General features: G+C 38.6%; 1 protein-coding gene across 1 annotated transcript; it reads left to right on the plus strand.

Annotated features, from left to right (window-relative positions):
- The first annotated feature begins 406 nt into the window (after window positions 1-406).
- Window positions 407-26,498, plus strand: impg1b (interphotoreceptor matrix proteoglycan 1b). The gene is made up of 18 exons (XM_039603646.1): window positions 407-743; window positions 5,474-5,689; window positions 7,608-7,774; window positions 7,890-7,912; window positions 8,192-8,226; window positions 8,452-8,498; window positions 8,595-8,747; window positions 10,270-10,328; window positions 10,611-10,801; window positions 10,884-11,303; window positions 14,196-14,842; window positions 15,326-15,415; window positions 20,846-21,065; window positions 22,319-22,529; window positions 24,274-24,459; window positions 24,573-24,756; window positions 25,433-25,516; window positions 25,962-26,498. The coding sequence occupies exons 1-18, from the start codon at window positions 677-679 to the stop codon at window positions 26,043-26,045; spliced, it is 3,084 nt and encodes a 1,027-aa protein (XP_039459580.1). The 5' UTR covers window positions 407-676; the 3' UTR covers window positions 26,046-26,498.
- Window positions 26,499-27,560: the final 1,062 nt, after the last annotated feature.

A 27,560-nucleotide genomic window follows, 5' to 3' on the forward strand; every position in this document is an offset into this window, starting at 1 on the left:
GAAACAAACTGCTGACCTCTCTTGACATCTATATTTTTGGCTTTGCTGAGGGCACCCAAAGGTGAGGTAGAAGAAGAGTTGGGCAGCTTTACAGTTGCACATAGAGGCAGACAAAAACACAAAGAGGCTGGTCGTGAGTGATCAAGCCCCAGCAACTGCGGGGAGTAGTTATCTGGTCTGGGCTGGTTGGCAGATCCCCACTTTTGTTCAGCTGACAGACGAGGGTCCAGAAGGTGACTAACAGGATGAGGCCAGGGAGCCACGTGGCCCCCTCGAGGATTACAAGCAGCAAGAAGAAGGTAAAGAGATTACGCTCAAAGCAGAGCCTGCTTTTTTAACCTTGTCACTGTTGTTACACTGACAGCATGGAAGGAAACTCCTGAGCCAAAATATCATCTATTCCCGGATTCTCTTCCTTTGCCTCTCCTCCCTCCCTTGCTCCCACTGCTCGTCCATTCATGCAATCACCTCTGCAGTGTACTGGGATCCCACAGCATCCAGGAACTAACAATTGCAGAAGCTGAGTTTTGGTGCCTGCCAAGAACTCCTACGCACCGATGAGGAGACTTTTATACATTCTGCTAAAGGACTCGAGATAAGGAGATTCTGGATTTTATTGCTTTTTGCCACAGTCTCTTTACAAATGATAACTTTACACTTGAAAAATTAGCCCATCATGCTTTTGAAGTCGGGACTATTCTTAACTTTGTGTCTGTTTACCCTCCAAGCAAGTCAAATCAAAGGTAAGAATCATCTTGTAGAATGAAGAAACTTTCTTTAAGATGCATCTGATTGATAGCTTACTGAAATTTAGAAAATGAAAGTGACTGTTCACATTCCTTTAAGTTTGGCCAGTGACAAATTATCCTTTAATGCAAAGATCTGCCTGCAAGTTTGTTTGTTTTTTAGCAAATTTAGAGGTGAAATTTAGAGGAGCAACAGGGTGTTTCGGTTTTATGTGCGTGAGACTCTGTTACCTAAAGTACTCTCCCGGCAGGCTACAAAATGCCAGTTCACCCTCGGAAAGATCTTTGATTTTTAGATGTCAAGCAAATGTCAAGCAGACAGCGAACCACTCTTAAGGTCATGAATATTCAGTGTGAATTAAACTGGTCATGACATCTAATAGGTGTTCACTGAGAAAGATAGTGAAATTTCAACAGGGATAACATTTTCATCCGCACTGGTTGTCTTGTTCAGTGTGATGTGCCCGGGTGAGCTCATTATCCTGAAGGAAACAAAAGCCATTCTGTTCCCAGTGTCGCAGGACGCTAATCTTTTCTGGCTTGTAATTCTGCTGTGGGGCCTTTTTGCGGATGCACTGGGCATTAAGGCCCGTGCCAACGCTCCCTCCTTTTGCCTAGGCCCTCGTGTCTGTGCATGTGCAAATGAGGCTTCAAGCAAAACCAATTCAAATGTTATGCTATGAATCTTAGAAAAAAAACCATGATTTGGCAGCTTAACTTGCTGAAATGTTTGGAAACGATTTTGTTCAATGAGTCTGCCTGACAGTCTCTAAACTGGAGGCTATGTTCCTCATAAAGCTACAGGTTACAACGCTAAGCATTCATTGCATTTTCTTGGTCTTATGCTAAATTTGGATTTAACAGTACTGTTCATTTCAAAGGGTTTTATTTATGCAGTGGAGTTACACATGCAACATACTGACAAATGCAAAGTAATGAACATCTGTCTAAATAAGGCTTCTTTATAACTTCCAAGTATTTACATAAAAATAACACCAAAAGCATAATGAGGTTTCTCATGTTTAGCATATTGCACGTGATACAACCACTTCTTACTGGGGAAATGTGTTGTTAGAGGTTTCTGACACTCACTGGGAGAAATGGGTTCCAAAGAAGGTGCAGCATCAAAACGCTGCTTTAGTTGCTTGAAGACTGCAAGTACGGTTTCGTGTAGTTGGTCTTTCATGCTCTGTAACAACTAGCCTTCAAAGTAAAAGCTGCAGCACTAAGCCACAACTTTTACTTTGAAGGCTAGTTGTTAACAAGAATTTGCAGACGAAGACACAGGCATTCGTGGCAATATACAAGAAACCAAAGCATCACCATTTCTGGTTTATGTTGCACTTCTTACTGCAGCCCAGCGGCCACCCAGACAGTGTCTGCAGATGTCTGTCGCTTACACTCAAACTGCGACCGCAGCAATAAGCTAGCGACCAGTCACAAGGAGGTTTATATCAGCTGGTTTGGGAAATTTTTCCCTAGTGACAGATTGTTGCCAGGCAGTCACCAATTGGTCTCTACATCTGGAACAGTGACTGTCCAGCAACCAGTCAGTGAATAATCATTTTCCCCTCATGACTGATGGTTGTGGACTGGTCCCTAGGCCTTTGTGTGGTGCACCTTATTCACTCGAACCTACAGTGATTGTCACGCGTCCCAAATTGCGGTCAAGTTAATGCCACCTGATTAGTGGTCACATGTGGGCAAAACCTAAATAGGAGACCCTATGGAAACCCCACCAATCTACTGTATGACTTTCAAATAGGTTATGAGACTGAAACTAGGACTCAGTCTGGGACTATATATTTAAGATGGACACACCCACAGTGATGTCACCTGGATTTCCACCTTGAACTGAAGCATTGGCCTGTCACTGTCTGAGTTATTTCAAAGAAGACATGATAAGTGAGGAACTGATGAGACGGTAGAAACTTATTTTTATAAGGTGGCAGAACTAAGATGGAGATAGTGATACTGTATCCATCTTCTATGTACAGTCTAAGGTATTAATTAAATGAAGTTAACATAAATTATTACGGTGGACAAAGATAGAGTGTACAAAAGCATTACCAGCTGCTTGATTGCAACACATGTTCTATAAATGTAACAGCTTTGCAATAAAAATCATTTATAGTATTGCACAATAACAGTAATTCAAGTACAGTATCCACTCACTGCAAGTGTTTAAACTCACTTCTTGAAACTGCCACGTATGACAATGTTTGTGATCCACAATGCACTGGTGCAACGTGCAGAACAGCTCAGTTTGTTTTTATAAATATGCAAAATTTAAGTACTGAGATAGCCCACTCTCTGTATCTCCCCAGAAATGTACCAGCTTCAGCTAAAAGCTCTGAGTCGAATACAACTGCAACAGTAATTACACACTCGCTATTTCTATTTGTCTGTATTCTTCATTCTCTTTCCTAATCCTGAAGAGGCACAGTTTCCTGTTTGGGTTCAATGACCTCCAGACTCTGTTTTGGGGCTCATAAATCCCAGCTTATTCTCTTAAGAAGTCCTCCAAGGTTTGCCACCTGGCACGACAATGAGTGCTTTCTTCTAAAATAGCTTTATTCAATGGGGTAACTGTGTTGGAGAGAACTGACTGGCACACTAGCTTTTGTAATGGCGCACAATTACCTTCCTGTAATTCACCAGTGTCACTGAACCTCGTAAAGATTATTTAATTAAACTGATCAGAAAATTAGAGCAGCTCTCATCCTCTGTGCAGCATCTCAGCGGTATAATTCATGGAAACAGGGGAATCTGTGTCATTTCTTCAATGCCTTCATTTGCAGAATTGTTCTTTTCTAACCACTGTAGCTAAATTTAATCTCTTTAAGGTTTGCTATACATGCACACCCTTATTCGACAGTAATCCACACACATGCATTTCTGCTCATTCATACTTGGACGTGGCCCAGTACGATCTTATCGCTTACTCTTTTGGCCACTCACCAGTCTGAGTGATGTAACGTGGGTTAAGCTGCACAAGGTCAGTTCAACTTAGAAAGACTTTCTCCACATCTCTGCATTTTTCCAGTCACAAACAAGCACCTGCAAGATTTAATCTCTGGATGTCTTCATATTGAAGTAAACTTAGAAGCTTGAATCAGTCTTTGCGCCTTTAAAAAAATAATTAAATCACACACACAGAGGCTGTCTTTGGATTATACAGTCCTAACATACACGTACTCTATGTATGATTTTCTTTTCAATTCAATTCAATTCAATTTTATTTATATAGCGCCAAATCACAACAAAAGTCGCCTCAAGGCGCTTTATATTGTACAGTAGATAGCACAATAATAAATACAGAGAAAAACCCAACAATCATATGACCCCCTATGAGCAAGCACTTTGGCGACAGTGGGAAGGAAAAACTCCCTTTTAACAGGAAGAAACCTCCGGCAGAACCAGGCTCAGGGAGGGGCGGCCATCTGCTGCGACTGGTTGGGGTGAAAGAAGGAAAACAGGATGAAAGACATGCTACATGCTTTCACTACAAATGCTCTTTAAAAGCAGCGGTAAAGCAAGCAGCAGTTAACATACCGTAGCACAACTAAACAGATGGCACCTTGCTGGATAAAATACCTGTCAAATTAAATTCTCTCTGGTGATAGTGAGTGCTGGCTGCCCATTTTCTGATATGACAAGATAAACAAGAGTTATTTGAAAGGGCACGAGAGCATTTCAGGATTGCATTTCTTTAAATCTGGATGGATTTTTTTGTGAGCCACCTTTTAAAATGTGGAATTCTACATGTGAAATATATTTTGGCTGTCTCTGTCTTATTTTTATTTTTTTAAACCTGGATGAGACCATATTAGGATGAGATGATATAAAGCTGGAGCATTATCAAAATAGACGGTATGAAAAATAGAGCCACCAGGATATCATCAATTGGTTTGTGAAGTCCCATCATGAAGCCTCAGTGTTTTTGCCATTGCTGCTGCGACTGTGAAGCTGCGTACTCATTGGCTACTGACATGTGATGGACAAGCTGTTAGTCACTAAACATATCCTGAATAATCCACTTATCTGACTCTTGATCACATGATGATGATAATTGAATATAACTGATAATTGATAAATGATCATAATTTACAAGATGAGCCTAATGTTCAATTCAATATGACCTGAACCTAGTGATTGAGACCATAAACTCATCAGGAAAGCACTGAGGTCATGACTTCTATGGAACCAGAAGTCTTTTGAAGGCATTTGTGCTTTGACTTCACTTTTTAGAAGCAGAAAATATCTAAATTTTATCCTGTAACACTAGTGAAGACTGACAAACCTGTTTAGCAAGGTCTGTAATTCATTGTGATATTAAACAGGAAATTGATGGCTAATTCAAAAAACAAATATACGCTTATGCCAGATTAGTTGGATTCCCATCAGCAAGAAATAATGAACCTGTTAAAAATGCAAATAACAAAGAAACACGTTGTTGTTTAATGCAAACCTAATTTATGCACAGTATGTGACTCACTTTGGAGCATTTAGTACATGGAGTGCAATTTTACCTTTGTGTTGTCACCCATCAGTTGTTAATTATCCCAATCATCCACACAAACACTTGTGCTGCTGCGGGAGAAATCTCACACCAACCTGACAGTCAACAGAATTACATCCACTTATCATGAAGTGTTTGATTATTCATGTTGCGAGTAAAAACATTTCCACCTGACTTAATAACTTCGTCTTTGTGACTCTTGCAGACCTTCACGACCACGGTTTTTCTGGACTCAGGGATGTAAAGTACCGACACTTTCTGGAAGCTTCCAGACCAATCCCACATGCAACCAATGTCAGAGCAGAGCAGGGTGGACATCGGGGAAAGAGGTCAACAATCTTCACTACGGGTGTCAAAGTGTGTCCCCAGGAGAGTGTGAAAGCAGTCATCGGCAGCCACCGGGCCTATTACAAACTCAGAGGTGAGATGACTTTAGTGTAAGCTTATACTGTACATGGAGTCTTTAAACATTTACTTCATGCCTAATCACAGCAGAGTGTATTAGTATAACAAGCCTGAAACATTTAGTCTGTTTTGAATTAGAATAAGGGGCAAACAGAGATGTCCTAGCAGTTGAATGAACAGCAACCAAATTGGATGTTTTATCCAATCAAAACATTTTGTAAAGACAAAGTTTAGTCAGCTAGGTCTATAGGATTTTAAACCAGTGGATTTTAGAGCAATCGATATGTGACTGACATGTAATTCAGGAGTTTTAACAAAAGCAAATTATAGCAATTTTAAAACATAGTCCCACACATTCACCTGATACTTCTGCAAGGATCCACATCATCAATAAATGTTAGTGACCTGGTTCCACTGGAAGCTGTAGATACCCGTGCGACCGTCTCTGACAGACAGTCGATGAAGTATATTTATATTTAGTCTTGCTAAAGAGTTTTTTTCCAGGACTATGCAAGGCTAATCTGGCTTTCCTGTCCTTGTGTGTAACCAGTGGTTTGCATCCTGTTATAAATCCTCTGTATTCATGAAGGAGTCTCTTGACTGTTGATTTTGACAGTCTTGTTGAGAGTTTCTTGACTTAGTTAGATGTTGTGAAATAGTTTTTCTTAACCAAGAGAAGACTTTGGGGATCATCTACTTTAGCTATCTTCTGTGTCCAGAGCAGGCCAGCGAATTCAGTCTTTTTAAGAATGTAACAGATTGTTGATTGAACCACTGGTAAAGTTTTTGCAATCTCTCTGAAGAGTTTATTTTGTTTTCTCGTTGTAATGATGGCCCCTTCACTTGCATCGACACTCTTTGGACCTTATATTTAGAGTTCCAGTGAACATCTAACAAATACAAGTTCACTGCTTGAAATAAACTAATGATCTTTCACTGTCTATTTGTTATAGAACAACAAGAAGACAGGCGTTACCAGGCCAATTCTCTTTTACCTTTGAGCCTCTCCCCTTATGTTAAAGCTGAAATTCTGCACTTAAATCACATCAAATTGTTTTTTTTATTTGCAAAAGAGTTTGTTCTAAGTTCCCTCATTGCTTTGGTCGCAGACCACATTGCCACAATAGATTTAATGGTGCTATGTCTCTAAATCTTAATGAATCTCACTGAATACTCCCTCATCCATGGTATGATTTTGATATTTAAAAAAAAATCTTTAGAGTCTTGCTACACTGCAAAAATCCCTTGTGTAAGAAAGATGGGTTATCAGTGATTTAATAAGCTAAAATTGCCACCTTTGTCATTGCAATTGGTTATTCAACTGTCCCAAAACAGCTGCAGTGGCATATGATTTTAAAATGAGGCAGATTAATTTGGTGTATGGGAGATGCTCAAATCATTACAGAAATGAACAAATTTCCCATAGGCATCAAGTTATTGAACAATATGGTGCTTGTTTCAGCTGCAGATGCGGATAAAAAATAATGTCGCTTCGGGATAGCTTTCTGTTTATAATTTTAATATTCGCAGAAATGTCACAGACACAGAATGACTTTTAAATATACACTCTGACATTTATGAAACAACAGCTATAATACTGTTTTTGTTGCGGTCTCTATTATTTCATATTAAATCTGTTTTGTGATTTAATACATCTATGAGGGACTGTTGTATGTGTGCTTATATGTAAAACTCCATTGAAATTCCTCCCCAAAGGTCATAATAAGCCAACTGTAACCTTTAAATCATGACTAGCTCTGTATACTAACAGATGGCAGGACTAATATCAACAAGCCTCTTTAGCCTGAGTATTGTAATTGTTTTCTAGCAGGAATTCACCTCCTGTCTATTTATTTTTCCTGTCATTTTGATTTAAATTAGATTAGATGGTGTCTTTTTTGGTAGTACTTTAAAAAATTGTGATTTATCTTCAGTTTGTCAGGAAGCAATTTGGGAAGCTTTTCGGATCTTCTTGGACAGAGTGCCAAACTCAGAAGAGTACAGGGCCTGGGTTTACACCTGTCAGCATGAAAACCTCTGCATGGATGACTTGGCTCAGAATTTCAGCAGCTCTCAGGAGCACCTGGACATGGTCGCCAGAGTGAGTGTGGAAGTCCACTTTCCATAACAATACATTTGTACTCTGTGCTTGTTTGGTGTAATAGTAATGTAATAGCTGATATCATTTCGTGTGTGTGTTTGTTTTTAATTTCCAGAGAGTAGCCGAGGAAAATGAAGGGTAGGTAAACTTCCCTCTGAAATTTGAAAGTGTTTTCTGTGCGTGGAGTCATTTTTTGAAGAATCAGCTACACTCCTGAAAGGAAAGGCTTTTCTTTTCTTCTGTATAACTGTGTAAAGTGCCTAGTAATTGCCAAAAGATTGACAGTTTTTTAATATATGTTGTTTTTGCAACAGCAAATGTTTTTACACTCAGTTACAAATAGAAGAATGTTGCGGATTTTAAAAAAATGGTGAAGATCCCTGAAGTTTTTTAATAGTATTTTTCTTCAATTTTCAGAACTGAATCTGGGACTGAAGAGCCAGGAAGTGAATGTGAGTTTGACAGATAAACACCGTTAAAGTTGAAGCATGACAGACTTGACTTACGCCACAACCACACACGCCGAGAGATCGGTTGGCAATCGGTTGGCAACCAACAGTTGCTAGGGAAAAATATGCATTTCCTGACTGGTTGGCGAGTAGTTGTGTCGTTTTGGGCGTCATAAAACATTCATAAAGATATCACGATTTAACTTATATGTTGCTTTATTGTGTCAGGCACCTGGACTCCGCCTGTGATTCTCCTTCCAACTGAGGCTGATGTGGTAGGTCAACTATAACAGCTAGAACATTAACTCATGGTCAAGTTTCAGTTTTTAAATTAGTAGTAAAAAAATGCCTTGTGGATTTTGGTTTGCTAGGTTAAAGAGATAAACCCCAGCATGATGAAAGAAATCTATGAAGAGTATATTGTTGAGTTCAGGATCACCATCGTGGATCCGACATACAGCGAACTGCTCAGTAACCCCGAGACTGCACAGTACAATGACATCGCCCGAGACCTCAAACAAAGGGTGAGTTTAAGCATCAAGTCCCCCTCTGTATCTTACTCCTGTGATCGTCTTATTCTGTCATTAAAAACAAAAGTCCTTCTTAATGGCAGTGTTATGTAACAAGGTATTCGTGATTGCCAGCTTGTATTACATTGCAGCGTTAGGTCTAACACACACCCTGATTGATTTAACAGCTTTAAGGGTAACTGAAGGACTTAAGACTTCTAAATGAGCATGAGCCTGGAATAGTAAGTTCTAATTAAGAAGGCCGGGACAGATTCTCACCACAGTTCAAACAGCCACTAACGCAGAATTTCGTTAAAGAAATAGGCGTAACAGTCAGCTGAAAAATAAAGTTTTATTTGGGCAGGTCTGTGAAAAACTAAAGACACTCTTACGGCTTCTACAGGAATTACGAGTGTAAGTAGCAGCTAATGAACTGATCAATAGCAAGTTTTGACAGATTGCACATCTGAAACATTCAGGTGTGTGTTAACACGGTACAATATTTTTTTGCTCATGGAAATTGCAAAAAACAAAGCAAAAAACACCAAAAGCTTCATCTCCATGAGATATGTGGCGATATTTATATTTATCACAATCTGCAGCACCACATTCGATGAGAAACAAACACAGCATATTCTAATGTTAAATGTGAGGCTATCTCTCCAAAAGCTAAAGCTTGGCTAAAACTGGGTCATGCAACAGGAGAGTGATTCTAAGCACAGCAGCAAAACAACAACAGAATGACTGATAAAGAAAAGAACCAACGTGTTGTAATGGCCTCATCGAAGTCCACATCTCAATACAATTTAAGAGAGCTGAGCATCAACGAATGCCCACAAACATCAATGAACTGAAGCAACACTGTAAAGAAGAGTGAGTCAAAATTCCTCCATAACGATATGAGAGACTGATAAAGTCATTAAGAGAACGATTACTTCAAGTTATTACTGCTAAAGGTGGTTATTGCAGCTATTGAGTCATGAGGTGATTCAGTAGCTTGCATGAGGTACTTAGTTTTTTACAGGACTCCACAGAGTCCTAAACTATCCTGTCAGTACCATACATGTTCTTTATCAGCTTTTTCCAACAGTTTGAAGCTGTATGAATGCATGAAAGTCCCATTCCATTAAATAAAAATGCTGCAGATGTGTTGTGCATCATTCTAAACATGCATTTTTCTGCATGGGGCTGCAAAGAGTGTGGAAAGATTTTTTAGTAAGTGTAGTGTCAGGAAGCTGTTTACGTAGTTCAGATAGCTTATAAGGCCTAAGATCTTGGAATAATGTTAAATCTGGTGAATTGAGAAAACTGCATTAATGCTGACTTTAGTTCACTGTGGGCATTACAAAACTTCCATATAGGCCTCATGATTGCCATAGTTATGAACTCCATAACGTCCAGGCTGGATTCAAAATCCTCCAAAAATCCAAGTTAGAAATTGCTCTAATTTTTTTTTTTTACAGTAACAACAGAAAATTCTAGGATTTCTTTCACATTTGTTTTAATTATTTTGATGCTCTTTTCATTTTTTCTGCAGATGCTTCATGTGTTTGAAAAAGTTCCAGGATTCAAAGAGATACGTGTTCTGGGATTTCGGTGAGTTGAATGAGGATTAATTAGGTTTATAGTAAAAAAAGAAAAGTAAAATAAGAACAAAGAAATGGAAACATTGATTACAGTGAAAACATATCCTTCTTTAGTTTTCCCTTAAAATAGATTTTATTGAAATATTTCATTGCTTATGTCTCGAGAGAAGCTATTCCTTCTCTGTTTCATCTCTTGGCTCTTGGCTCTGAAATTTCTGCCTGAGTGAACAACTATTACCACTGAAGTCTGTGTGTTGTGAGGCTTTCTGACATGATTTGTCTTGTTGCTCAGACTGGAGGATGTGTCTGTGCGGTATGCTGTGGTCTTTAATGGAGAAACAGAGCTGAATGAGGAACCTGAGGGTTATGTCACAAACACAGGGGAAGATGTAAATGCTCCCAAACTAAAGCACATCATTGTAAAAGCGTTAAAGCAGGAGACATCACTACCACTGGACATACAGACACTAAGCTTTGAGGCTGGTAAGCAAAATATCACACGTTTACCTGAATTAGATATTAAGTTTGTGTTCAACATTGAAGTATTTTAACACTTCCTTCTCAGTAACCACAGTTTATCCAGTTGCTGAGCTCAACTTGAATCCTGTTGAGACCGTAATATCCGAGGATGACACCACAGAGGCACCAACAGAGGACAACACTCTCACCCAAAGTTTCTTCCCCACCTTGGGAGTGATTGAAACGGCAGAAGCTTCTACTGTCAAACCAGAAACACACACGTTTGTGCCTTTCATCCCCAACATCCTCCCAGAAGTCACTTCTGCCTTCACAGTGGAGAATCCTTTATCGGCAGCTGTAGAAGAGGAGTCCGCAGACGATGCTGCAGAGGAAGCCGTTACACAAGGAGCAAAAGTGGAGACTCTCACAGAGCAGGTGGAGGAAGCAGAGACAGAGGTGGAGGAAATACCATCAGCTGAACATGAAGAAGGAGGTGAGGGTGAATCAGAGGAGGAGGTGACAAAAGGTAAGGCTTCCTCAGGTTAAATGTTTATAAAGCGGGATGTTTCAAGAAGTGAAAGCTCTATTGATTAACCCACCAGTCTGCGTAGTGGGGATTCCATTAAGAGGTATTGACAAATAACAGGAAGAACCTCAGAGCAACTCAACAATGTGGCCATCATTATTGGTTTTCTATATCTTGTTTCTCTTAATGGTGGTAAAGCTGTTGAAGGATGACCTGCTGTTAAGGGCTGGGCAGCTCAGATACATAAACAACATTAGTGAGGATCGAAAAACAAAAGACACCCAGGCAAGAAAAGCAGTAAAGAGGAGCTTACAGTCAAATTTAAAAAAAAAAAAAAAGACCATTGGTAAATTTGCTAAATTAACAGAAAAGGGCAGGGAAATAAGAATACAGATAGTAATATATGAAATGTGTTCCCAGTTGTTTGTACAGAACATTCTTATTTCAGAGGAAATAGGAATGTCAGTACAATTAGATGTGGTGGTTCAGTTGTGCACATGGAGATTTTTCATGCTGAGAGGATACATTATATTAGAACCCATTACTAAGTAACAACCTGCCGGTGGTCAAGTAATTACATTCTCATGCTGTGCAGGCCAACTTAAACCAGCAACAACTTGATTTTTAAATTCCAGACGAGTTTCCAAAGAGACACAATATGTCATGTCCTCGGGCATTGAGAGAAATGTGTATATAAAATGATGCACAACACATGTGCTGTATTATTATTTAGAGGAATGAGTAGGAAAACTTACAATGCCACTTAAGTTCACTAATGTTTAAAACCCTGCCAAAGCACTGCAGTCAGGTTAAGTTGTAGACCTCTTGCCACTGTAAAATTTGTATTCTTTTCATTGGAGCCATTGTGTTATAGATTTGCTGCTGTGCTTTAGAACATTTTCCTGTTGCATGACACAGTTTCAGCCAAACTTTAGCTGTCGGACAGATTGCCTCAGATTTGACTCTAGCTTACTCTGATAAATGATATCATAGTTGATATTATTTCACAATAATGTGATTTGTTCAGATGCATATTTGCAAAGCTCTTCATAACCCTTCCTAAGGATCCATATCTGTTCAGTGTTTTTCTAATTGCACTTTCATGTATTTTAACATTTAACATGGTAATTGAGGCCTGCGGAGTTTGAAAGACAGTTTTTGGGATTGTTTTGCAATTTCTCTGAGCATTTCATGCTCTGATTTTGGGATGAATTTGCCAGCAGTTGTTTTGAATATTTTCTACTTGGGAATAATCTTTTTCGCTACAGAATGGTGAATTTCAAATTGTTTGAAGATTACCTTATGACACTTCCCATATTAATGGGCAACAACTTTTGCTGCTCTAAGATCATTGTTAATGTCTTTCCTCCTTGGCATTATCTGAAAACACACCTGAATGCACAAGACCAGCAAACCTCTGGTCTACAGAGGTTGTGAAAGTTGCTGATGAACAAGTAACAAAGTGCATTTGATTATCAGCACCTGGCTGCTACTTACAGCCTAATTCCTATGGAAGGTGTAAGAGTGATGTGCAAACTTTCTTTTTCACATGAGTGGAGAAATTTGGGGAGATTTGGGCATTATAGTTTGTCTTTTTAATCTCTCTACTTTCAGTTTGTAGGCTAAGCAAGGCTAACTGTTTCTTTACTCTTGTTCTAAATGACAAAATAAATGTAATAATTATAAGAAGACACAACAATAAAAGAAAAAAGAGAGCTGTGAGTAACTATGGTTTAATGAAATGGAACATGGAGTGAATATTAAAATGACTGAAGTGACTTGGCTAACAGCAACAGCAGCAAATCAGGGTATTAAATAAATGTGACTGGCATGGCCTCAGACATACAGTCAAATGATCAAAGCAGGGAGATAACAAGATCTGGCTCAAACAGCATCCTGTGATTCATAAGTCGCCTGCAAGTGGTGCAGCTAGACAACTAGTTATTTTTGTCTTCCATGCAACAAATTAATGTGGAAGTACACCACAAAAAATTATACATAATATGCTTTTTGGGGTAAACTTCAGATACTCAAAATAAAGAGAAATATTAGCACTGTTGCTAAAGTGTTTTTTGTATAAGTTATTTAAGATTATAAGATATCCACATGGGAATAACTGCTGTAGATGAATGTCAAAGGAGTTTGCAAAGAAAAGCGTCTGGACTTCTTTAAGTTGCTTGAAGACGTTTCACCTCTCATCCGAGAAGCTTCTTCAGTTCTAAGGTCAAATGGCCGAGAGTCCCAGATTTAAACCCAGTGGGAGTATCCCCCCAAAGAGGGACAAAGGACCCCCTGGTGATCCTCTAATCACATGCGCCAAGGTGTGAAAGCGGGTGTGGGACCTAATCAGCCAGGGTTTCAGGTGAGCTCATTGTGAAACCTGGCCCCACCTTGTCATGTGAATTCCTGAGGTCAGATGGCCCAGGATGTGAGTGGGCGTTAAGGCGTCTGGGGAGGGAACTCAAAACTGGATTATAGATGGCAGACAGTTGGTGTCGTAAACCACCGCCTCTGTTCAAAGATGGTCACTTAAATCTGGGACTCTCGGCCATTTGACCTTAGAACTGAAGAAGCTTCTCGGATGAGAGGTGAAACGTCTTCAAGCAACTTAAAGAAGTCCAGACGCTTTTCTTTGCAAACTCCTTTGACTACGATGATCTGGATGACTGAGAACCTTCACAGACATGTAGATGAATGGTTCCACATAAAAGCTCTCCTAGAAAATTATAGTTACTAATGTAACTCAAGTTCTATGATTGCTCATGCTGATCACTCCTTGTATCGTCCTGGCTCTGCCTGTATTGCAGTTATGGTCATACATAACAATAAGTGTACAAGTACATTTAAATGCAAAATATCTTCTTCCTTTTCCTGTTGTGTTTTACGTTCAAGAACCCAGACAAGCTGATGGGGGGAATGAGCATCCAGATCAAAAGGATGAGGACCTTTCTGTAACAACTCCAAACCTCCAACCTAAAGAATTTGTGACTGATGCTGAGGCTTTGACTGACCTATCACTGCCTACTTACCCCATCCCAATTTCGGAGATGTCTATCACAGAAACAGCAGCACCAGTTTCCACACCATCATCACTTGAGGGCAAAGTCCAAGGCATTGAACCAGAAACAGATGTGAAGTCTTCGCCATCCCCTGTGGACAGCAGCAAAGCCCCTGAGGATGCCAATGAGTCAAGTGGAGGGCACAGTGGAGTAGCCCCGGTCTCAGTGGACCTTACTGCTGAGAGTTCAAACAGTCAAAAGAAAGGAGGACAGAGTCAGAATGGTACAGAGTCGGTGTCCAAGCCCCATGAAGAGGAAAGCGGTAGTGGAGTCGCCTCAGAGTCTGAAGAACGCCCATATGAGTCCACTGCTGCCCCAATCATTAGACAAGCCAGCACACCTCTGATGACAGCAGTGGATAAGAGCAAAGAGTTAGTGGTTTTCTTTAGCTTGAGGGTCACTAACATGATGTTTTCTGATGACCTGTTCAACAAGAGCTCTCCTGAGTATAAGACACTGGAGAATACGTTTCTTGAACTGGTAGGTACACAAGCGTTTGTGCTTGATATCGTGCTTCTCCATGTTTCATTCTCATACTTGCTTTTGTAGCTCAGAGATGAAAAGTTTCAGAAAGTGCAACCATGTTTCCAAAAATGCTGAGAGTCACTTTGTGTTAATAAAAGCACAACTGAATAATTTGCCAATCAATTAAACCCTATATGAAGAGAAATATCAAATGTTTAAATCAGGATTTTTTTTTTAAGAATGTGTTTACTTTTTATATAAAACACCTTAAAAAGGTTGTTGTTCCAACTTTTGTTGGTGTTTTGTTGTTCTATATTAGTGAGGAAGCACAGTGCAACAAGCCTTATCCTCACACCAGCTTTTAATCCCAAAACATTATTGTAATGAATTATAAAAATTTATATTTTTCATTATTAACTGTTGTTTTCATTATTTTTGTAAGGTGAGGTAAAGCTTTAAACAATCGCCAAGGTGGTAAAATGATTCTGTTTCACTCAGACACAGCACTCTGGGTCCAGAAATTCGCCAAACCCTGGAGCTTCCAGTAAATCTGGGCTTAGGAGACAGACGACTTTAGCCTCCATACCGGTACTTTTTTCCATATTGGAACTGCAATATAATTCTAATGCCTCAGAGAAAGCACAGTCTTTCCTTTTCCTAACTAACCTTTTCCAAATGCAGTAACTAAAAAATCATAACATTACTTAATATTTCTAACAGTTCTCAATTATTCAGCTTTAAATTTAAGCTTTACTTTCAACCTTGTAGTAAACCATAGACTCTTGTGCTATAATGCATAAAGTTTTTATCTGTAAGTCTGATTCTGTTTAGGGGGTTTGACTTTGTGTGTTTCGCCTTAATGTTTTGACTGCAGTTTTGCTTTTACAGCAAGATGTACTATGAAGCAAATTTGATAGTTTTTTTTGTTAGCGCTTTGCTTAATAAATCGTCAAATCCCAAATTTTAAATGTAGAATATGTAAAATTCAAAACCAGGCATGAGAAATTTTGTGCAGACAGCGCAACAGGTTTTCAGATAGAACATTTTCTCTAAGTTGAGAATTGATACCAGTCATTGGGCGTATCATGTTAAAAAGAAATAACCTTCTCCTGTCTAGGTTATGTGTTCGGCATAATTGACCATGGTGATGTGGCCAAGCTAAAAGAAAGTCACCATTGTGACACAAAAAACTCCTGTTGCATGGCCTCAGCTTACTTATCTTACCTATTAATCTTGCTTCCTGGTACAACTCTGAAGTCTAGATTCTCTTTGACTCATTGTCAGCATACCCCTGGTTTCTGCAGCAAACAGAGGGGTGGCCATGGGTTTCTCAAAAGTTTCTCGATAAAAAACCAGTAATGATTTTCTTCATTGCTCAATCTGTGTCAGGCTAGCTTAGCACAACATATCCCATTTGCCACTTGAGGTCACTGCTCCCAACCAAGTAATAGAACATCACATCACCACTCATAAAATCAGTCTAGCTGTTTCCCCACATTTCAGCTCTTAAAGGTTGTCTGCAAACTTTAAGGATCCTACATTTTTATGCTAAGCTAGCTAAATCAGAGAGAGTCATATAAATCTTTGCACCTACTCCTTTAAAGTACAACACTGAAAGCAAAACATCTATGTAGTTATCTGTGCTTACAAGCTTTGTGGGAAGTACTGCAAATGTGCTACTAGCTGACATTGCTTTGTTATTATTTATGAGCATGTGAGTTTAAATTTACGTGTAAAGTGTATACTTCTTCAGGTTTTATCTTTTAAACTGGGAAATGCAGTATGCAGTGAAAGTCTCCTGCAGTTAGCTATTTATTTTTGCATTGTCATTTATTTATTGGTATGTGTGATTTTTGCTTGTTTGGGGCCTTAAAGATTAACCCAGAGAGTGACTGAGTAAATAGTAAATAAGTGGGCCAAGAAAATATAGTAGAGATGTCACATAGCTTTGTGAATTTTGTATATGTTAGAAAGCAACCTAGCTCGGGGTAGTGTGAATCATGGGACCTTGGTCTGCCTTAGTCATTGGTTGTGACCCGAGGTAAGAAGCTTTAGGTAATTCTAGTCAGTTCCAGCACCACACACATTATGCTATTAATGGTTTCCATCTGCTTAGTGTGATGGCAGTCAAGTTTATATGGACATCTGCATGCATTTTGCATCAGTTATACTGAATGGGTACCTGTCAAAATAGGCACACTGTATGTATGTACCACTATTGGCCAAGAGAAAATGAAATAAAGCCAATCACAAGCTGGACAATGTTATGTTATTTTATTTGGATATTTGTGTGTCTGAACTGGATATATTTTATTTTCCATAAAAAAAGAAGTGTACATTAGTTGCTGGCATGTATGTACATGAGGACGATGTCTCTTTAAACCTGCACCTGTTGCAAACATCACAGAAAGAAGCATCACTTGACATCTCTGTTTAGTTTTGATGCTTGCCCCGAGTTATTTTTAGGCTCACTCAGAAGAGCCCTGCGTTCTGTGTTATGTAAAGACCTTAGCATCAAACTGAGAAGAAGCAGCAATACAAACTGGATTGTGTGTTTGCAGTCATGCCAGTGGGCATAGGGAATGTGAGCATGTGTATTTAAAAAATATATAAATATATATATATAAAAATATGTATAAAAATCCTGAAACAATAACACAAACAACACTCCATCTCCAATCTTTAATGGTTGCCCAAACCCCAGTTTCTGCAATTCTCCTTGTTAATTAATGTATTTAGCTGTTTTCAGATGATTGCACTGGTAAGTATTTACAATACTTAATATATTATTTTGTCAGCACCCATTAGGATTTTACAGTCTTCCTTTAAATGGGCTTTTTAAATAAAGACAGGCCCCAGTGTATCCAGGCGGGGTTATAAATCACTGAAACAATAACAAAGAAATGTCAAATAATGCATGTGATGCAGCCCATTTAAACGGACGCAGTGTTTTCTTTGTTTTGTTCAAATATACATGAACAATTAGCCTACAGTGCCTTCATACCTTTTACCACACTCCCCCATTACTCCTGTACCTACTGGTTTGTGAAGCAACCAATAAAACTGGATATGGAGGTTGGAGGGACTTAGTTTGATACTGCAAATCAAAAAAATTAAAAACTTATGGAAGCGAAATACTTCTTGGGACTTTTGACACAGATGAAGGGATGTTTCATTTGGGTTTTCCAAAGCAAGAACCAGTAGATACATGTGTAACCTCAGAGAAGCAAATGTGATTGTGTCAAACTGATGAAATTATAGTTTGTGCCATGCATCCTGCAAAGGTTTAGTGTATATATACAACATAACAATTTACAGTATCTCTAGAGTCTCAGTACAGACTCTAGTGAGAATTCTTGTGAAGAAACAAGCTTTGACCTTGCATGAAAGTCAATATAGCTGGATTGGTCATCTAAAGTGGGCGATTATAACTCAACGATTTTCTGCATTGAGACAAATGGATGACCAAACAACAGTCTGCATGTGTATTTGTTCTGGATGGTGGACCCTCCAGTAGCTACACCTTCCTTCTCTGCAAGACTGTTAGCTATAGGGAGCTAGCTGAGAGTAAACTGCTTGTCAATGATAAGTGAAATAACCAGATCAGAGCAGAGCTCCTTAAGGCCTCTTATCTCCCTCTCAACAGCCAGGCCTGCTAAAGCATCGTAATCTCTCTCCCCCACACTGTGGTGGTTTGATGTTTGCCTCATCTGTAGTGAACATGGAGTGGCTTGAAGGAGAGTGGTTCAGATCGATGGACATTGATGTAGGCCCATTACTCGAGCTGGTTGACTTCCTTCCTGCCTAAACAGCTCTGCAATCATTGGTTCAAAGTCCCAAAAGATTGGCTTCTTACTTATCTGGACTGCAAAGTCTGAGTATGCAGGGATATTTTAAACATGTCTGCACGGGAAGTTAACTTTAACTTAAAGCTAAGACATGGCTGTGTAAATATAGAGTTCCAGGCAGGTGCTGTGTTGTGTACTGCCTTTTAAAAGAAGGGAGCAGAGAAGCAGTGAAGCCAATGTGTTTGTGCTTGTTGAGTTTTGTTGGCTATTTGGACCAATGAGTTACCTTATTGCATTTATTTGTAAATTAACACTTTTACCATCAACTGAACAAGTTTAACTGATATAAATCCCCCTAGTGTCAGGTGGCAAAGGAATAGCAGTTATCTGTGCTCCCAGAATCCTTTGTTCTCAGGGTCTATATGTTCAATATTCTGGTAACCAGCATCCTCCCATTGTGTTTGGGTCAGCATTATCATTTTACATCTGTTATACACAATAAGCAACTATAGATTATGTTTTGATGGTTCTCATGCGTTGTCCAAATACTGACATAAAGCAAGATCCTTGGAACACTGGACCCTTTCCCATTACGTACCATACAATATAATCCTGGGGAGCTCGGGACCCCGTGGAGCATATGCGGGTGGCCGTAGCTTAAGTCCTCTAATTAAAGTGTAAAGCACTTTGAGTTGTTGATAATACCAAAATTGAAGTAAATAAACACATCACATTTATGTAGAACTCGAGAGATCATGACCCTTTTTAGATTTCTCATACTTCTTTGTCATGTTTCCATTATGTATCATGTAAATCTGGAGAACAACCTAACAACATAGCGTTGTTCCTGCATCACTATAATGTTTTTCTGAGACAATCAATCCAGCTGTTGAGATTTTAGAGCTTTTTAATTAGAGAAAATACTACTCAGTGTAGAAGTTTGTCATCGGGTTTTTCTGCTTGGCTTTCTGCTGCATGGTTACCACTGTGAAATATTCTATTTGAACCCAAACCATGAATGAAAAAAATAAAAAAAACCAAACAGAAATAAAGTCAATTGATTGGATTTAATCAGTGTTGATCCAGTCATCTATCACAACTGTAGACCTACATGGACTTTATTTTTTGATAGGATTTCTAAATGAGTTGCTGCTTGGGTTCCTCACCTCTTTTTCCTTAATTACCTTAATTAATGACAGCTCAACAACATCGTTGGTCAGTTAGGTAATGTAACATCTTAGGAAGAGAACCAACATAGGAATGACCCTGCAGTTACTGCTAAATATGCTAAGCAGGCCTGCTGTATGTAGTTTTTTCTTTCCTTTTTGTGTCATTGTGATTAGATTCTAATTAGATGCTATGGCATTAAAAAAAAAAAAAGCTAAAAGGAAAAAGTGGTAAAAAAAAAGTAGGAATAGCACCAAGGCCTCTTCCCAGCTAGCATGTAACAGATTATTCAATGGATGTGAAAAAAAAGGATACTGGTCTCAAATCAGTCTTGACTATGCTTCTCCTGTGCTTTTTGTTTGTGGGGCAGTGTTACCACAGTAAGGCTGTAGTGATGCACAGATACTGGATCCAATAAACATTTACTGTCTGCCTTTGTGTTACTTTAAGGCACTTTAGATAAAAGCTTTCACTAAACAGTACAGTATATATTACAGATAGACTTGAGTTAGCTTTGTTGTAAGTGCATCATTTTTGTCCCTGTGTTTTCTGACTGTTTTGCGACTAGAGTTAGCATGATTTGTGTTCCTATACTAATGCCTATAAACATAACCCTAATTTTATTCTGGATCTAATTACACAGCCTGAGCAGTGATGCCAGGATTTCATGCTTGCATCAAAATTTAATTATGAACTATTCATAGCATTAACACTGTAAAAAGTGACCTGAATAGCAAATTAAAAAAGAAGAAGAAGAAAAAGCTGTTGTATCATAGTGGCAGGATTAAATACTTCTCCTCCCCCGGGACTTAATCTCAGGAGGGAACAGCTCTTTGTTGACATAGGGTGGCACGTGTCTGGCATAATTTAATTACACCCAAAAATCAAAGTGAAGAACTCCCTTTTTCTTCTTAGATCAATAAATACATTTGTGGGATTTTTTCCCTCAGATTACTAACTTTACTAATGCCTTTTAAATAAACATTGAAAGAGAATTGCTAAATCAAATACTGAAATAGGAGCTTCTCAGAAATGAATATGCTTTTCCTCTCATTCTCCACAGCTTTTGCCATATTTGCAGTCCAACTTGACGGGATTTAAGCAGCTGGAAATTCTTAACTTCAGGAATGGAAGTGTTGTGGTAAACAGCAGGATGAAACTGGACAAGCCCGTACCTTATAATGTCACAGAAGCAGTGCACTGCGTGCTTGAAGACTTCTGTAATGCAGCTTCCAAAAGGCTTGATATTGAAATTGACAGTCGCTCCTTGGAAATAGAACCAGGTGAGATGTTCTTGCTTTCCACTGCTCTGATTTGTTTCTTCTTTCCATTTAGTAGAAAATAAATAATAAGTATACACTGATTACTGTGTAATTATGTGTTCTGACAAACTGATGTATTCCCATGACCTTGACCATGACATAGGTGAGGGCTAGTTTGCGGAAGCTGTTGTGTTGCCATTTTGAATACAGTGGCTGTTCCACCTAATTGCATGTTATACTGTATGTATGTGGCTAGAGACCGGTGCATATAAAGTGTGCCTTAAAAGCTGCTTTTAATTTGAAGATCACAAATAGCTCTTTCAAATTATATATGACCATTTAACATCTGTGCATGTGTATTTCCATCCTCTCTTTCTCATTATGTGTTACTCCTCCACCACTGTTGCTCAAACTCTTTTCTCATTTCCACATCGTCCCCTTCCCATCCTCAAGTCTCACCTCCTGAACTGAAATCAGAACTAAAACACATGAAAAATGAATAAACTTGTTTATTCATCTCTGACATTCTTGCAATTACTTTTTGTAATACACCCTTCCTGTCTCCAGACAGCTGTCATAAAGCTAGCTAAACAACAAGAGTTGGTTATACGCTAATGTTACGCTCTAGCTAATGTCAGGCTCAACTGTCCTAAAAATCACACTTTCCCAGTTTGATTACATCTCATATCATATGAGAGTTTATTCACTAAATGTTTGAGTCCAACAATGTGACAACTGAGGTAAACAGCTAACTGACAGTCCAGAGTTGTTTGCCCTCGAGGGCCACCGTAGATAGTATTATGCACTTGAATTGGAAGGCGCAAGAAAACAGAATTCAGCTGATTCCAATGTGAAATCTAATGATTTCTAGTGGCAAAACTTTACACACTACCTTTAATTTTGTGTGTCTCCAAGCAAAAGCGAGATCACAGTTCATTCCCATGTTGTGTGAATAAAATATGCAGGCAATGCATAGGGAACAAAAACCCTTAATCTGCACATGCACTGAATTATGCTTGTCCATGTCACAAGGTCAGAGTTTGTGTTCACAGACTGCAACAAAGGTGTTGCGTATTGTGAGTTCATGATTGCGTGGAGCCATATTAAAAGCACACGACACAGGAAGCAGACACCTCTTGTCATATCAGTCAGCATGCCTTCTTATTTCCCCTCTGAATCTGCAAACATGGCACGACTGCATTAATGCTAGTGAACACTCACCCCTCTGTCTATATTTCTTTCACCTCTCTCTTTCCTGTTTCTGTTGGTTTTAGCTGACCAGGCAGACCCCTGCAAGTTCCTGGCCTGCAATGAGTTTTCACGCTGTGTGATAAACAGTTGGACCAACGAGGCAGAGTGTCTGTGTGATCCGGGCTACAGCACAGTGGACGGGTTGCCTTGTCAGAGCACTTGCACCCTGCAGCCAAACTACTGCCTGAACGGAGGCCTGTGTGAAATAATCCCAGGCCATGGAGCAACCTGCAGGTACACACAAGCTGATAAATGATAGAAAGCACAAACAAAATGACCTTAAAGTTTATACTAGGTCCTTATGTTTTTTTGTTTTTTTTAGCTGTGTTTGGATTTGATCCCTGATGTCACTTTCAGAGCGTTGAAGTTGGAAATCCACCATGTTTGTTTTTATTTTTCATTTGATTTTCTTTTCTTTTTATCTTTATCCTGAATTGTAAGGCTGATGTAAACGTGCTGCTTTGTGGTGTACTCAAGGACATCCATCTCCTGAGAGCTGTTTGCTGAAAAATGTTGAATTCTAAAACTGTGTTTAACACAATTTAAAGAGATTCATCTGGAGACAGTGCAGTAAGGATGAAGATGTGTATTTATTAATAACAATTATTATAGTTAGGCATCCAATTCTTAAAGGCTTTTTTAATTGTTTACAAATGTATCTTCAAATTGGGATATTAACATACAGAATGGCATAACGCAAGGATCATTCAGTCATTTATCAAGAAGGCTACGTATGTTTAAAATAAAAAGCTTAGAATTTCTGATGTTTATGCAAATTTATACGTATGCCATGAGGTATGTATTGAGACACGGGAACCTGAAAGCAATAGTGAACTCTTTTGAACACGTCTCAGGAAAAAGAAAGCAAATTTCTCATTTTCTACTATGAAAAATGTCATTACCTTTGAAGGGTGCTTCTTTCTAACTTCCAGTTAGGTCTGCAAATCTGGACAGCGACACAATTTTCATAATATAAGCTCTGTATTTCACAGTAATAGATTTGAAATTAAATGGCACATTTAAGTACAGAAATTCTTTGACCCCAGGGTTTGAAAAAAATATACCATTTGAAAGTTTTTGCAACTTTATAGACTATATTGCAGAGAATTACTGTCAGAATTCACAGTGCATTCACAGTGTGTTTTAGGTCACTGTAATGTCAAGTTCCATGCAATGAATTATGTTGCATTTGGCAGAATCAGAGTAGAAAAAACAGCTTTTTTTAGGTTCTCCTGTCATTTCGTCACTAAACACTCAGTGACTGAGTCCCACTGGAACGCATGGCCATGCATGTTCCACAGGTGCTGTACCTCATTAACCATTCTGGTCTGCTTCCGTGCTTTTTTCTTTGCATCCTTCTGTTACACGTTGATCTGAATTCCATCTGTCATCTGGCTTTTTTCGATGTTTTTGAAAGGCTATTCACTATGCAAAAATAGCCTTTCTATTCTTGAGGCTGATGAATGGTTTTCACTATGTGGCGAAGCTCTCATAAAGTCGTGTCTTTGTGGAAGATTGTTTAATGACATGCCCATCTGCTGGAGAGTGTTTTTGACTTGGGGTGAGGTTGTTAAGGGGTTTTCTTTACCAAGTGATCATCCAACACAGCTATCTCGCGTGGCCTTCCAGGCCTTTTTAATTGGCCAAGCTCAACAGTGGGCTCTTTTTGTTCTCAGAACGTACCAAAGCATTGATTTGGACATTTTTATATTCCTGCCCACTCTCTTGTTTCTTGTACTTGTTTTGTTTTTTGCAACCTATGCAAGACATGTATCACTTGAATCGAAAGCTCTTTTAACCCCACATTTTGGGTTCGCAGTAACAGCTTCCAAGTGAAACGTCACAGATTTTGTTTTCTGCTCAACTGATGATGAAATAAGAAAGGCCACATTTGGCCATAACAGTACCCAGTTATTATATATTAGGATTTTATTAAAATATTGTGCATAACTGCATGCATTTTTCTCATCTCTTTTAGATGCCCCGTGGGTAAATATTGGCACTACCATGGGGAACGCTGCAATGAGCTGGTGTCAGTGCCGGTAGACCCGTCACTAATTGTAACCTGCCTTGTGGGAAGTCTCTGCCTTGTGTGCGCCATCCTTGGCATTTTAATATTCATCAACAAGAAATGCATAAAAACCAGAAAGGCTGTAACTTTGGTGTAAGTATGAGCCCCATTTTCTGTAATTTGTTTTTCTATACGTGACCATTTTGCCATTTTTCGTGGTATAGCCTACTGTTTCAAAAGCATTCATAATCTCCTTTACATTGTAGGCAGACTCTTGCCCCTTATGCCTTTGAGAATACTTTGAGGGAGAACCCAGTATTTGAGAATGACGATGGTGTCTTAACTCACGTGTCCACATTACCATGCCCGTCAAGTTCTGCTTCCTCCCAGTCTCAACACTCTGAGCAAGAACATTTTGCCTCCATTGAAAATATACATCTGAGTATCGAGGTACACTGTGCTGCGTCGCACAGAAGACTAAACCAACTGAACTACTAACCTCAGCTCTTCGGCTACTAATAACTAAAATACTCTAACCAATTCTGTTCTAACAAATACGTTAGTATTTTTTAACTTAGAGCAAACTTTGGGTTGATCTCCATCCTTCCATGCATTTAATCTAGGCTGACATTTCATTTGTATTTAAAATTGCTCTGATGTATCTTCAAAATATCTGCCAGACTGGCAATCTGCTCAGGGTGCAGCCACCATGTCAACCCATGACAGCTGGGATAGGCTCAGTGACCCTCAATTGGATGAGCAAAAGAAAATGGATTGATTGGTGGACGAATTACACTACAATGTCAAAACTATACTGCAGATTAAATCATTCACTGGGACTGAACATCCTCTGGTATATTCAGTAGACACTCAGAGGCTTTTATCGACAAAATGAAAGAGTTAACCGCATGATCCACAACAAAAACCCAACCACTGTGTGTAGTTTTAACAGTGAACTGTGTGCTGATTGCTGTAGGTACAATCTCCTGGAGTAGACCCTTGAATAGTTAAGTGTTTGCTTTCATTTGCATTTTATATGTTTATCCTGTTCAAGTGCCTTTATTTTAATAATACATTATTGAAGCACACTGTAAATACGGAGCTTTTCTACTGCCTGCCTACACAGATCCCCAGACAACTCTACACAACAAGATCAGAAAGATTAGTCTCAGAAATGGTGGATTTTCATCACTGTATACCACACAATGAGGTAAGGAATATAAATATACAATGTAAAATTGAGGTGTTGTAAGATGTACAATATGCACTGATATTACAATTTAGGTGTTCAATAAGATTTAAAAAATAAGAAAATGTAATAACTTTAAACTGTAAATATTTTACAGCTATATGATGTTTGCAAAAGGTAAACCATCCGAGCAAGCAACTGTTTGAATGCTTTTTCTTTTTACTCACAAACCAAATCACTGTCGACATTTGTGCAATTATCGCATTAACGCCTTCAAAATAAATTCTAGACCTCTAATGAGTAGTTTCAAAATAAAATTGTGCCGATCAGCGCTTTAGCAGCGTGCCTTTTATCACGTACCTTATGATTTAAGCGGTGCAAGCAAGTTGTAGATGCAGTTGCATTTTGTCATGTATAATTCCACCTGAAATGAGTCAGTTTTTATTCTTCCTCTTGTCTGTTCCAGACGTGGCGACTGTCAAATGAATACAGAACGTGTCATGTTTTAAGGGCATCGGATAACGAATGTTTCGAAGTTACAGTTCTCTGATGACTCCTTGTTCGTTTGAAGATCCATCAACGCAGTGACACGGTGCGAAACAGGAGGGAGAAAAAAAGAACTAATGTTGCTGTCTAACTGTATATGGGTGCAGATACCGTAAAGCAGTGATCAAGTTTAATTGTTCATAGTGATGAAAGTGTCTTGTTAGACAGAGAGCTATGGATGCTGCTGTGCACTTAGTTTGTGTTCAAGTGGAACCTAATATTTATTTTATATAATGAATGGTAGGAACATTTCCTGTATACCCTTGACAAAGGTTTTTCTTTCCTCACAATGAGGTATTTATTATTTACATGAATACAAAGTGTTTATTACCACCTTGCTTACAAAAGGTGGTATCTTTTGTTTAGACTTTATGATATTGTTTACTGCAATGCCATCCTTTAACATTCCTGTGTTCCAAAAAGAGACTGAATGCATAAAATATTTGGTCATACTGCGTTATTCCTAAAAATACTGGAGTCTGTACTATTTACAGTTTTTAACCACTAATCATTTGTCCATTAATACCAGGACATTTGTTTTTGCACATTCTATTTAAAACAAAAGAATAAAAAGTTTTTGAATTAACAAAAACATTTTCTTTGTTTTGGCAGCTCAGAGTGTGTTAGATCTGTGTAATATGATCATATGTAAAGAACGAATAAAGAATGAGTTTAAAGCCTGATGTCAACGAACTTGGTTTTTGAAATAAAATCAAGATTATTGTGTTTATGAGTCCTAAAGCACCGTACAGTATACTCTGCTTACAGTCAATTCACATGCACTACTGTTTATTTTTTATTTTTTTAGGATGTATTGTTTTATGTTGATATTAATTTAATATAATATAGAGAAAACATACAATGCTGTGTAAAAGTCTTTACGCAGTCTAGTAATTTTTCTTTTTTAGTAGTTTTCAGCAATTGTTCTCCAGCCTCTTTGTGAGTTGGCTGAACCCCTGTTGTGTCTACACATAACAGAAAACGTTTTTAAACCATTAAAAAAAATAAAAAAATAAAAATAAAGACACATATATATAGCAACCTGTTGCAAAAACACAATTTTTTCCACTTTCTTTAGCTGAATCTATGAAAACGCCAAAGATAACACAGTTTGACAAGCAAAAAATATAATTTTCCCAGCAGGACTATCACTCAAAAACTAGGCATACAAAATTCCAGGAAACTGGACATGGTCATGTTCTTGAGAAGCATGAAAAAAGCCAGCAAAGACCTGACACAGGACCTGAGAGATGCATCTGGCTATGCAGTTGATCTCTTTACTGTTTGCAGAAACATCATCAGAAATGGCCTACGTGGAAGGGTAGCTGTCATGAAACCATTCTTAAGAAAGGGAAACAGGGAGAAAAAGCTAGGGTGTGTCAAATTACACAAGAACTAGACTGACAGTAAGTGGTAAGAGGTCTTTTGGAGCGATGATTCCAAGTTTGGAATTTTTATTTTTTTAAATTGTAGTCAAAATGTACTGAGGAGGTCAGGAGCGAGGTGCCAAAGTGCGTTT

Source organism: Oreochromis aureus, linkage group 19, assembly GCF_013358895.1.
Source record: "Oreochromis aureus strain Israel breed Guangdong linkage group 19, ZZ_aureus, whole genome shotgun sequence".
Lineage (NCBI taxonomy): Eukaryota > Metazoa > Chordata > Actinopteri > Cichliformes > Cichlidae > Oreochromis > Oreochromis aureus.

What these genes read in the sequence shown, in the direction of transcription:
- impg1b (XM_039603646.1), top strand. Translation starts at nt 677, where the DNA reads ATGCTTTTGAAGTCGGGACTATTCTTAACTTTGTGTCTGTTTACCCTC. An exon ending in GACACTAAGCTTTGAGGCTG is followed by an intron (nt 10,802 to 10,883) that starts GTAAGCAAAATA and finishes CTTCCTTCTCAG; the next exon opens with TAACCACAGTTTATCCAGTT. An exon ending in ATATACATCTGAGTATCGAG is followed by an intron (nt 24,757 to 25,432) that starts GTACACTGTGCT and finishes CTGCCTACACAG; the next exon opens with ATCCCCAGACAACTCTACAC.